Genomic DNA, 13,127 nt, shown 5'->3' with positions numbered 1-13,127 from the left:
AGAAATATGTAAGTATTGTGAACTCTGATGACTGCAGATGGATGCTATTTAATTTTAACCAGCTACTGAAGCGTAAAACTGGCTATCTGCTTGCTGAATGGATAGGAGGTTAGGATTTAAAAACAGATACATTCTCTTTTACATCTTAACTGCTGTATTGCGTCATATGGCTGTCTCTCATTAAGTAGCATACAAAATCATAGAAGTATTATGATGTGATGCAATGTAAGTGCCATAATTACAGATCAAATGTAAAGATCTACACCCTTTTTGAGCTACTTGTTTTGAACATAATAAGCACAGTGATACCCTGAAGGACTTTGGGTAAGCACAGGATGTGCCAATATCCAAGGTTATCTCAGATACTTCAGCACATTTATTTTCATACAGTAGCATTTTTCATACACATTGTGTAGGGTTTTTTCCCCTTTGCTGAGCTACAGTGTTCACGTTATACCAGAAATAATGTGGTTTAATAGGAAACCAAGAATAATAACAGCTTTATAGAGTAAAACATGAAAACACATTTACACAGAACTAACAGAAATGGTTAGCTAAAGGAACGATGGAGAGAATGATCAGCTAAAGATATGGAAAGAGCTGCAAACTAATGAAGGGCAAACTAATCTCTGCAAAGTAATCATCCCAAATTCTCCCACATACTAATGACTAAAATTTGCCTTCACTTACAGTTACACATACCCTTTGGCTAAGGAGAGAGTTAGGCTCAGTAGTATCTAAAAACATGTCTTTCAAGATGCTATATTTTGACTTAAGTGGTATTAAAATAGTGTCCTAACTTTCAATTAAAACCTCAGTTTTTAGGTAAATACATTAAATGTTCTATAGCTATTCTAAATAAAGTGCAAACCTGGTACATTATAGATGAGCACTGCTAGTTTAATACAATATGTACCACAAGTTTAATAGAACTATATATGCTTCACACAATCAGTGGATGATGTTTAGTGTGTGAAATTAGTGCTGAGCGAAAACCAAAATTTCCATCTCATGGCAATTTCTGATATTTCAACATTTTTTTTCATCCCAAATTGCCATTAAAAGTTAAAATATCAAAACCTTTCACAGAACAAAAAATTATAAATAATTTCAGCTTGCAAATGTTTTGTTTTGGATCAGTTCAACATTCATCTGCATCTGCCTGAGCTGCTGTGGTGCCTCATAGGAGCTGTACTTTGGGTGCCTCATGAGCCCATTTATCCCTATGGGCCAGCCTCCCCAGTCAGCCTACATATCCCATGATACACTCTGGACCTTGTACTCCAGAATGTCTTATTCACTGCATTCTAGCTATTTTTGGCTGTTGGATGGGCCTTTGTGGGCCTAGTCAACTAGTGTAGTTCAGAGCTGCTACTGAACTGTTCTAATTTATTCCAGGATTAGAACTGAACCAGCCTTAGAATTAGAGATCCAAAACTGGCTCCTTTGTAGTCCCCCATGCCATCCCCGCTCCTATACTCAGTGGATACTTACAGCTAAGTATCCAAACCTAAGTATTTTGGTTTGAATGTAATTGAAACGCAAGCAAAAATAGAAGGGACACAAAATTCTGCAAACTGAAATCACTGGGAAAGGTTAGCTGATGTGTGGGAACTGAAATCAAAGAATTTCACAGAGCTCTAGTATGAATGCTCTAGCCTTTCAGACTAACTGGCTGTACACAGAGCTTTACGTTTTAGGGCATTTAACCTAACACTTATTAGCTGTTCCAAACTGAATGCAAACCAAACAACTGAAAAGATGTGCAATTAAGAACTTTCTGCTAACTTTCTGAAGGTTTTACCCAAATTCTACTATCGCTAACAAGCACTCGTCTGTAGCACTTTACATTTTAAAACCCCAATACAATAATCCCTAAAACAACTTACAGTACATAAATTCAGAAGTATTATTATTTCCTTTCTACTGGTAGGGAAATTGAAATAAAGACCAGTTAAATGACTTGTCCTAGGTTACACAATGAGTCCAAAAGGTCAGGATCAGCACTCATGAATGGAACTGGTTAGAAATTTCACATCTGAATGATTTTCTAATAGAAAATTCACCTTCTGCAAAATCAAAATTTTCCTCAGGAATATTTAAATTTTGCCAGAATATTTTGAGTTTCCATTGGAAAATTGCCTCCAGCTCTGTGGCTCCCCCCTATCTTGGCAGCCCACCAGAGAGCAGTTAGGGAGCAAGAGGACAGAGGGAGTACATTTCATTTTGGCAACACTGAAAAACATCCCTGCTGCAGGAATGTTTTGGTGTTTCTACAACAAATTATTTCAGAATTTCATGGTTTTTGTCTCAATCTGGGATGAAAAAAATCCTTTCATATAAATAAAATTCTGTTTCCCATTCTGCTCTACAAACTCCTCTGATTCCCAGTTATGTGCTCATTTTTCTAGATCAAACTCTCTTTCTCTAAGGCTGACTGTAGCCACTTTGGCTGTAGAGCTTCACTACCAAAGCACTGTTATCAAACGGGATAATCAGTGTCAGAAATGTCTGCTGCTCTTTGTGAGATTTTCAGGTTGACCAGAGGCAGTACCCCATTGAAATAGAAATACTTTTACAGTTTTATTGTCTTCTTATTGCAAATTCCATATCGTAGCACACAAAGTTAAATGGCACTTAGATAACATTATGTGAAATGAAATTATTTACCGTCTACTGACCAAAAAGCATGTGAGCTGCCTTTTGGAAACAGTTTTTCATAAGAATTTAGTGGCTAACTGCTCTAGTTCTTTTATTATACACTCTGGTCTGTGCCTTTCACGACATCCCAACCTAACGTGCAGCTTAAAACAGCAGATCCAGCCATGCAGTAATTATTGTGCTTGGCTTTTTTAAATGTCAGGAAAAGGCAGAAAAACTGTGTGTGAAAGGATCGGGAAGGAGCAGACAGAAGGGCCTAGGTAAAACACTAAAGAAGTCAGCTGATGGTACTTGAGTTATAGCCAGCACTGATTGTATAACACAGTAAGGAAACCTCCTGCACCAAAATAACTTACTGCACTCAAAAAGGACTAGTTTTAACTATTAGTCCTGCACTCTGAGTTGTTCAGACTCAGACTTAGTGGGTTTGGAGTTCTGTCACAAAGAAGCTCCAGGGAATGACACTGCAGCCAATCACACTCTTTCTGGTGATGGTTACAGGCACTAGTCATAAAAAAAAGATCAAAATGACTCTTGGATGGAAGAGAAACATTAGATATTACACAAAAACTGCATCTAAACCGGTGGTTCTCAACTTATTTATCATTGTGGGCCATATATGTGACCCACAATATGTTACCTGGGCCACAGAGGCTGGGTGACAGGGCAGTGGCAGCCCGGACCCTGACCCCAGATCCCCACTGTGCCTGGGCCATCCCTTCCTCTTTGCCTGATCCCGGACCCCCAGAGCTTGTGGGACTGGGCGGCTGCCCCACCCCGACCCCGGACCCCTGGAGCTTGTGGGGCTGGGCGGCTGCTCCACCGCAACCACAGAGCTTGCGGGGCCAGGCGGCTGCCTCACCCTGGACCTCTGGAGCTTGCGGGGCCTGGGTGGCCGCGGGTTGAGAACCACTGAGCTAAACCAAATACATTAAATGAATGCACTTACTGCCATCATAGTTGAGTGTGGCAAATTTGGCCTGTTTCTCTGCACAGCCTGCACTGTTGCACACTCTCATTTGCAGTTCATACCAAGTTGATTCCTGGAGGTCATATAGTATGTAGGACTTAGAAAGTGATGTCCGCTGAGCAGTTGTCCATACTGTGGTCCGAAATGGCCGGTACTCCAGGGTAAAGGAGGTGATTGGACAACCACCATCATTCCAGCCAATAAGGTTCAATCGTACTCGAGTGGTGTTAATACTGGCAAAGAGTTCTTGTTCTTTGGAAAACTGTGGCTCTAAGAGAAATTATATTTTATGTGAAATACTTAAAATAAATAAAAATAAATAAGGAATAATTGACAGGACAGTCCTGCCTTTTTCATAAATCATTCTCAAATTTTTCTCCCTGTTTTAAAATGTTTTTTTTTTCAGAGACCCAGATTTTTAAACCCAGAAATAGTGTGCATGCACTTCTGTGTGGACTGGACTTGCACAAGTCAGTTTGAACTTCTGCACAAGTCAGTTTGAAAATCTACAACCAACATTTCAGAATGTTATTCGCTGCTGCCCAAACAAAAACCAAATATATAGAAAACTAAGTGAAAGTGTCATAGAAAGGCAGGTAAACTTGGAAAAAAATTCTACATTAGTGAATTGCCCTTTAGGGCTATATTCTTCCTTTGAAGTAGAACTGATCAAAAAATTTCAGGCATAAATTTTGAGGTATAAGGGGTTTTGTCAAAATCAAAAGATTTTGTGGTAAAATGTTAATTTTGATATAATTTTCTGTTTTTGTGATGGGAAAACTCAAAGCAAAAGCATCAAAATATTGACATTTTGAAATGAAACACTGTTTTGTTCAAAAATGTCCAAATGTTTTGTTTTGAAGTTTCTGAATCTAAACTTTTCATTCCTGAAAACCAGCTGATATTTTGACTTTTCATCCCATTTCAAGATCAAAACAAATGTCAAAAATACTAGAATTTCCCATGCTACAGAAATTCTGTTTTCTGAATAGATCTACTTTGAAGCATATGGGCAAGTCCCATTAATAGTAGAGGGAACAGACTGTATATCTTTAAATTAACAAAAAAGGACAAAAAAGGACAGCTATGCTAAAAACTTCAGATTCAGAGGTAAAATTTACCAAATCATTTTGGGACCAGTTAAATTAAGAAAGAGAAGCAGCTAAGGTGCACATAAGGGCTTGTACACCTAACCTAGTCTGTCATGATAAAGACGTAGCTGAAAATGTTTTCAAAGAGACAAGGTAGCTGAGGTAATGTACCCCTTCTGCTTAACAATCTATCCCAACTTGTATTTAGTTCAAAAAATCTTTCCCTTTCCCAGATCTTGAAAGCTTGTACCTTCCACCAACAGAAATGCTGCCGAATTTCTGCGGCATTTCGCAGCAATGCCTCTTGATGACGTCTCTTGTCGGCGGCAAGTGGCGCCATCGAGAGGCATCGCTGCTGAATTTCTGTGGCGTTTCGGTGGCAACGCCACCTCTCAATGACGCCACTTGCCACTGACAAGTGACATCATTGAGAGGCATCGCCGCCGAAATGCCGCAGAAATTCAGCAGCATTTCGGCAGATGCTCCACCACCGGCCAGGATGTGGGCGTATTTAGATGCCCCCATGGGTGCCATGGCGCCCGCAGGCACTGCGTTGGGGACCCCTGATTCATCTTGTTTCTCTCATGCCCAGGGACCAACATGGTTACAACAACAATGCAAACAATGTTTTCAAAAGCAATAACAAAATCCTCAAAGCAACTAAAATTGGAACATCTGTGCTTCTCTTTCTAACCATAACAACAGAATTACTTCTATAGCAGGATGGGAGAGCTCACACTCATTAACTGTCTGAGTAAACAGGACAGCAATTCAGTACCTTTTCCTAGTGTTTTGGCCTCTATGATCTCACTGATGCGTCCTGGTCCCACTCCATTCTGAGCAGTTAGTGTGAACTTGTACCAGGTACCACATTTCAAGGTCTCTAAACGGTAGGACCGTTCACTAGGGCTAATGGGAAAACTACCCCACTGCTCACTATTATCTTCAGAGTACTGCAGTATGTAACCTGCAAGAAAAGCAAAGACAATGATAAACCAGCTACCTAACTTCTTTAGAAGATACAAATCACAAATTCTGCTGAATATGACAAGATATTATGAGGATTTTATACATTAAGAAACCCTTTAGCACAGAAAGATATTGAACTCTCTTCTTACTGGATTAGTTCCAATAGATTCTGTGTAATATAAATATACATATGACTTGCATATGTGACTTTTGCGACCTCCGTGACAGACACGGAGCCCTAATCATTATTATATGCCAAGCCTCTAAAGAGATGATAATTTAGTAAGTTATAGTTAACCTGAATTCTATTACCTCGGATAGAACTACCACCATTGTCTCCAGGTATCCAGGAAAGAGTGATAGAAGAAGATGTGGTTTTGGACACAGTAAGTCTTGGCTGGTCTGGTGGCACTGGATGGGAAGGAGTTAAAAATAGAAAATAGATTTAAATGATTATGCATAGCTTTAAACATTCTAACAGTCATTTATCAAATAACTGTTTTGTGTGGCAAAAATGCAAATTATTTCTGTCAAAGTGTCTGTATAGTTGACACCCTCAGTTAGAAGTGAGCAGACAAGCTCTCATTTTTTATATTTAAATTTCTATACAATTTTATCTTTCATTTTTCCCCATTTTTTCTCTGAACATCTGTATTTCTCAGCTCTGCTGTCCTGCAGGATCTCCTTCCAACTGACCAGGAATACACGTGGCCTCTCATAATTAACTTTCTATTAATTTTCATGCCTGTTTTAAGTGCAATGGCTGCAAGTTTAGCTGATGGAAATTGAGGCTGGTTTGCAAATAAATGGCACACACAGGGATGCGTTTGCACCAAATAGTGGTAATCGCATATGCAAAAGTGAGTACATACACATTTTTTGTTCAGCTCCATGTGTTGAAAATTTAGCTGTGTGCATAAAATGGCATAGGAATGGAGTATCTCTGCCATGAGGAAATCCAGATTCCTCTTTGCAAAAGCTGCCACAGCATCTCCAGATGTTTCTCTTCCACTCACGATGCCCATCCACATGGAAGAGATGCAGCACTACCAACAAGAGGTGGGTGAACCTGGAAAAGTTTTGGTTCTGTTGCTGTGCACAGAGTCTATCAGACCCAAGAGTTTGCCTGGGCATACAGGATGGATTCCCAGAGCAAAGTGCATCTGGGGCTGATTGTGGGTAAGTGACCATCCCTCCTTCTTTTTCACTGTGACAAAATATCATGATTCCATCAAGTGAGGTCATCTTGCAATATTCTGGTTCATTTTGGTAGATTCATACATGGCTTTGATTTCCAATTGAACTATTTATCTAGTCTTATTATGCTAACTGAGAATTCCTGAATGGGGGGACTAAAAATGCAGGGCATGCTGTGGACTCCTTGAAGATGAGCATTTGCCAAGCTAATGCTGTTTGTTAAAAAATTAACAAGTAGTGATAAGTGAAATTCCAAAGAGTTGATTCAGTTTGGACCAGAGGCTTAGGGTTTGAATATTTATCTAAACTTTATCTGAATCACTTGGATTCACAATTCTGAACTAGAAATTTGATAAGAAAAAGCTCTTGTATGATTTCTGGGATTGCCTGGTTACAGTTAGGCCAGAAATATGGCAAGGAAAATTTGTGGGGTATTTAGTCACTTCTTGTCCCCTTCTGCTCCTAGTTTGAATCAACGTAGAGGTCCAAGATTATTATAAATTAATATTTTTTTAAAAGTTATGTACACTTTATAATCACAACATAGGTTCAGTTCAAGTCGAGGTTTTGTCTGAAAGTTTGGATTTGTTCTCTTTCTACCCAATCAGGCTTATCCATCCTTACTTTCAGGTACTGATGACTGGATAAAAATCTTTCTGACATTTGCCCTTTTCTGAGGGAATCCTTGTCCCTATCATTTACACATCTACATGTTCCTCCTAAGAATTCTATGATGTAGTCCATATTGTAAGAAAGACCTCTGAAATCTCTAGGATTGGAAACTAGACCTGATCAGGAACTTTTTTATGATTTTTTTTCATTAAAAAATGCCAATACATCAAAACCAAAACTGTCTGAGAAACAGGTAAGTTTAATGAATCTCCTGGAGTGAAATTTTTTTGGAAAATTTTTTTGAAACTGTCAAAATCTTTTGTTTCAATGTTTTCAAAATGAAAAATTCAGTTTGTCCAGTTTGAAATGACTTTTTGTTTAGAAACCTAAGCCAATTAGAGTGAAAAAGAGGCATGAAGGAAAAAATGCCAAAATCAAACATTTTGAAATGATCAGAATGAAATGTTTCACTTATCCTGAACTGAATTTATTATTAATTATTATTATTATTATTTTGGTTTGTGAAAATTTAGTCCTGATTCAGAATAAGAAAATATTTTCACACTCTTGAAAATATTCCCAGGATTGGAAAACTGTTTCTCACTCAGCTCTGTCAGAGACATCCTGCCCAAAAATGCTTGGAGGGAGCAGAATCTTAATATAGATATCATCTCTTTTTTCACCATAGATAGAAGTGAGAAAGAAACTGGAGGCTGAAGCATATGAAATAGAACACGATGGGTGAAATCCAGACTCCACTGAAAACAATGGCAAAACTCGACTTCAGTGAAGCCAGAATTTCATCCTATAGATCAGATTCACTAGCATGCTTCAGCTACTAAGCGCTATTCGAGTGACACAAAGCAGTTGTAAATACAGCTGGATTTATGGACTCTTTGTGCTCCCCAGAGCAAAACAGCTGGAGTAATTTCCTGCTGAAATTCCCATTCAAGTCACAGGACAGCAATTTGATCAGTGCTGATCTGAAGCAAGACCACCAATTTCACCTCGTTTATAGGGGGCTGATCTTAGTTACTTAACTGCTACGTACAGTGTGAGTGCTGGAGAAAAAATAAACTCTATACTCCAGGGAAGATTAGTTACATCAGATGTACTGTATCATTTCTCCCTTATTCCTTTTGCTTTGGTACTTTCCACTGAGAGTTACTGAACATATTACACCCTAAAAGATTGAACATTACATTTTTCATCACAGTTCCCACCTTCTCCACCTAAGATCCCACATATTAGATGTCAATCTCCCTTTATTCCAAGGAATTAATAGTGATTTGCTTTTAGTTATTGCAGTTTAATAACTTTGAGAATATACAATTATGAAAGTATGTATTAGACTACAAGAAACAAGGCTTCAACTTAACATTATTTCTGTCCCATTTCCCTATTGTGATCATGTTTCAGACACTACAAAAAAGCATGCCTGCTTCTTTGTTGGATTTTAGGTGAGTTAATGCACTCACTGACATTTGTTTCAGGCTTAATAGATAGGGATACATAGAAATACCTACACTGCCATAGAGACCACCTCTCTTTTTGTGTTCTAAATTGCTGGACTACTTGAGCTGACAATTTTTAGGACCATATATCTGGGGACTGGGAACAGAGTGTTTTCCAAAGAGCGTTCCATGTGCTCAATTCAGTAATATATTTCCCATGTCTGATAAGTTTTGATAGTTAAGGCACATTGCAAGGGTTATTTGCTCAAGCTTTGCACTGAGGGGGAAAGAGGAGGAGAGTCTTGTGAGTTGAGGGATCTTTGTGTGTGTGCGCACATGAACATTGTGTGCTTTTGTTGACAATAGTGTTACACATATTTTCACATTGTTTGTGCACCTAGCAATACCATGTTGGGTGACTGTATACATTTAAAAAATATTATAGCAGGTACCTGGTAATACCTGCTAACTAAGATTATAGTAGGGGAAAATATTAATACCCCCTCTTATAGTCACCATAGCTTTCTGTACATTTCTCCTTTCATGTTGAAGTTTTCCATACTAGGTCTCAGTCCAGGAAAATTTGATTTGGACATTTTAAACAAAATATCTTCAGCTACTGTTAAATTTTGCAACTTTAAAATGATATATTTATATATACATAACAACAGTAAGAGCATAAGATGTTATTTTCCTTATGTAGAACTCAAAATCAATTGAAAGTGAACACTTTGGACCTGATTCTGCAAATGCTTATCCGCATGCTTAACTTTAAGTGCATGAACAGTCCCACTGAAGTCAATGACTTTATCATATTAATTTTCAGCTTGCAAAATGTATACCAAAAAATATACAGGATGATAAACTGCGAAGCAGCCAAGTCATCATTATTAGGAGAACCTTTCTTATGAGTTCTCATGTCTCATTTTTGATTATTTAAATTTGCAAAAATATTGTTTATACATAGACATGCAAACACACGCGCACAAACACACTTAAATATACATTACACACACTCTTACACATTAACTAACAGCCATGATAAGACCGTCAAAACAATTATGTAAAAGGTCCAACTGGCTTACCTTGTACCTGCAAATTCAAAATAATTTCTTCAGAACCCCAGTTGTTACTGGCCACACAGCTGTAATATCCAGAATCCTCTGCTTTCACAGTACGGATAACAAAGCTGCCATTGCTAAAGATGCTTCTTCGCCCATCAATCATCACTAGACTGGGTGTCCCGTTACTACCTCACAGGAAACAAAATGCATACATTAAAGAAGTTACAATCGGATTAAAACAAACAAAAGAAAGAACAGGACCCTCTTTAATTAAAGCAGCACTGGAAGCATGCTGCTGGAAAATGCCAATGGTCAGTATTTGGATAAGTGGGAATCTTGGCTATGATTTGAATAATAAAGGAGAGGACTTCCTCCTTAATTATCAACCCCTTCAAAAAGTACAACCAACTCGGGGTATAATGTAACTCAAAGTTGTACAATGCATCATAATCACTGGTATGGGACATGGATTTCTCTCTCATAGCTTCCAAGTATCACTTCTGATCCAATATTTGGATCAAATTATTGTCCATACAGTTACAGTATGACTATCCAATGCATGACCAGTATGTTTAGAAAAGAGCAAAATGTGTGTTATGTACTATACTCATGAATGTTTTCTTTTTAGAAAATTACTACAATTAGCATTTACCATGGATTTTGATTCACATTAGCAACACAATGATCACTGACACTACAGTTATATTCCCCAAGCCTGATATATAAATACCAATTAAAACTATATTTAAAGTATTTAATATTTATCTCTCTTCCCCCCCACATTTTCAGTACCTTCTAACCCTTAAAGTCAACAAGTTTTAGTCAGTTGGACATTCTGAACTTTCCTTCTGAAGCTGTAATCAGCCTCTACACAGTGAAGCAAGGGTATATTCCTCCTGACACACTCATGCAGTGCAGGACTGGCGCTAGGGGTTTAAGCGCCCTAGGCGCACGGCAATTTCGCCACCCTGCGCGCTGGTCCCGCGGCTCCAGTGCTCCACGGCTCTGGTGGAGCTGCTGCAGTCATGTCTGCGGGCGGTCCACCGGACCCGCGCGAGCAGCCGACCATCCGCAGGCATGACTGCGGCAGCTCCACCGGAGCCGCAGACCAGCGGACCCTCCGCAGGCACCACTGCGGCAGCTCCACCGGAGCAGCCTGCTGCCCCCTCCCACAAAACGGCGTCCACCAATTATTCTGGCGCCCTAGGCAATTGCCTAGGCTGCCTAAATGGTAGCCCCGGCCCTGATGCAGTGTCATTCCCAATCTCGCTCATGATTTTAAGCTAAAGTGCCTTATTCAAGCTACACATATAGTTGCTGGTTACCTATCCTTCATCCATTTGACTGTAGGAGATGGGTCCCCAACGGCCTTGCAAGGAAGGACAATATCCTTCATCCAAGGGGTCGTTACTGTGCCACTGAATGTCAGAATTCTGGCTGGAGCTGAACAATAAGAAGAGAAAGACTGAAACAGAGGAGCTCTTTTTCATATATTCTTTAGAGTAAAAACGCACAAATGCAAAATTAATTATTTTTACCCACATTATCAGCTATTTATTTGAACACAAATAATGTATTTTTAATATCTGGAGGAAAGAAGACTGGGGATGGAAGAGCCTTGAAGTAGAATAAATCCCAAAAGCTTTTAATCCTTGAGCTCTCTTTCCTTTCCTAGTACTCTATGAAAACTTAATCTTTTGTATATTTATTGGTGGGAGCTAAGATGAAATGTTATATCAAAGGCATTCCCCTCTTTGAATTATCTTCTAGTCCACATTTTCTGGTAGTCTTATCTACAACATGTCAGAATCTTAAAGACTCTAGTTACTGAAGAATAGCATATCAGCATCCTATGAAATCTCCTAGTTTCATTTTGACAAGCAAACACAAAATCTTATTCACCTCAGTGAAGTGAAAGTTGAAAACATTCTGAATTGATCAATAGTTGTTCTGATAATCTCTTTTATGACTAATCTATGTCTTCAATGGCCCAGATATTTCAAAAGTCAACATTGTTTTATTCCCTGCTCTTGCTATAAAACGAGACTCATTTTTTACAAGTGTCAAACCACCTTAGGCTTTGTCTGTATGGTCCTATGCCCCACTGCATAGTCTTTCTAAGGTAATCCTGTGATCAGAGCTTGTCCAAATACCTGCCTACTTCTGTGCAAGTGGCAGGGGTGGAAAGGTTCTTCGTTCTCATTTTCTAGCAGTTCATGGAATACAATAGGCTCTTTTGAAGCAGTCTTGTCCATTATCTATGTTTCCATCCAAAGTAATGTTAATGTAAAAAAGGAAATTATTACCCCAGATAAAACATTGTCATCTTGAACTCCAGTGGGTACCATCACTATCCACAGCCTGGTGAGAGTTAGCAGTTTAGGCTAGATACCTACTGTACCAGAGTGGGATTGTTGGTGGAACTGCCAGGGTTCATAACCTGATGTGTGATTTTCAGTTAGGTCTGTATTTTCTGGCTGAGACTGGCTCAATGGGGAAAAAGAGTGCCAGTGATTAAATACTATAGTGATGCATGCTATAAAAATGCCTACAATAGACAAACAGATAGATTTTGACAATTAGGTCAGTCTATGGATGGTTCATCTCCTCTAATGATATGAGCATTACATCAAAATTGTCCATAGCTGTGAACTCTCTGTCAATAATTCACTTCAGATATAGAGTGGAGGGGAAAATGTGGCTTTTTGTGCCCCTGACCCTGGAGCCAGTCCCTGGTGCAACTTAGAACAGCCCTTTGTCTTATCTAAGGGTATGGCTACACTTGAAATTTCAGAGCGCTGCCGCGGCAGTGCTTTGAAGTGTGAGTGTGGTCGGAGTGCCAGCGCTGGTAGAGAGCTCTCCCAGCGCTGCACGTAAACCACATCCCTTACGGGTGTAGCTTGCAGCGCTGGGAGCCGTGCTCCCAGCGCTGCAGCGCTGATTACACTGAGGCTTTACAGCGCTGTATCTTGCAGCGCTCAGGGAGGTGTTTTTTCACACCCCTGAGCGCGAAAGTTGCAGCGCTGTAAAGTGCCAGTGTAGCCATGGCTTAAGTTGCTTCAGGTTGCAATGGTACACACGGGCCATTTTGGCAACTAGAAATCGTCAG

At 39.3% G+C, this 13,127-nt stretch overlaps 1 protein-coding gene across 2 annotated transcripts in view; it reads right to left on the bottom strand.

Annotated features, from left to right (window-relative positions):
- DSCAM (DS cell adhesion molecule) overlaps window positions 1-13,127 on the bottom strand; it is a 662,018-nt gene that overhangs the window by 60,447 nt on the left and 588,444 nt on the right. The window contains exons 22-26 of one of the 2 annotated variants that reach the window (XM_030577471.1): window positions 11,344-11,461; window positions 10,040-10,203; window positions 6,004-6,102; window positions 5,501-5,689; window positions 3,611-3,901 (exon numbers count right to left, since the gene is read on the bottom strand). In XM_030577471.1, coding sequence (XP_030433331.1) covers window positions 3,611-3,901; window positions 5,501-5,689; window positions 6,004-6,102; window positions 10,040-10,203; window positions 11,344-11,461 — 861 coding nt within the window. Of the gene's footprint in view, window positions 1-3,610; window positions 3,902-5,500; window positions 5,690-6,003; window positions 6,103-10,039; window positions 10,208-11,343; window positions 11,462-13,127 lie in introns of those variants that run through there. The other variant, XM_030577483.1, reaches the window with a different exon arrangement.

This window comes from Gopherus evgoodei, chromosome 1 (assembly GCF_007399415.2).
Source record: "Gopherus evgoodei ecotype Sinaloan lineage chromosome 1, rGopEvg1_v1.p, whole genome shotgun sequence".
Taxonomy (NCBI): domain Eukaryota; kingdom Metazoa; phylum Chordata; order Testudines; family Testudinidae; genus Gopherus; species Gopherus evgoodei.
Note: the sequence above shows the minus strand (reverse complement) of the source record. Positions and strands in the feature narration are given on the sequence as shown.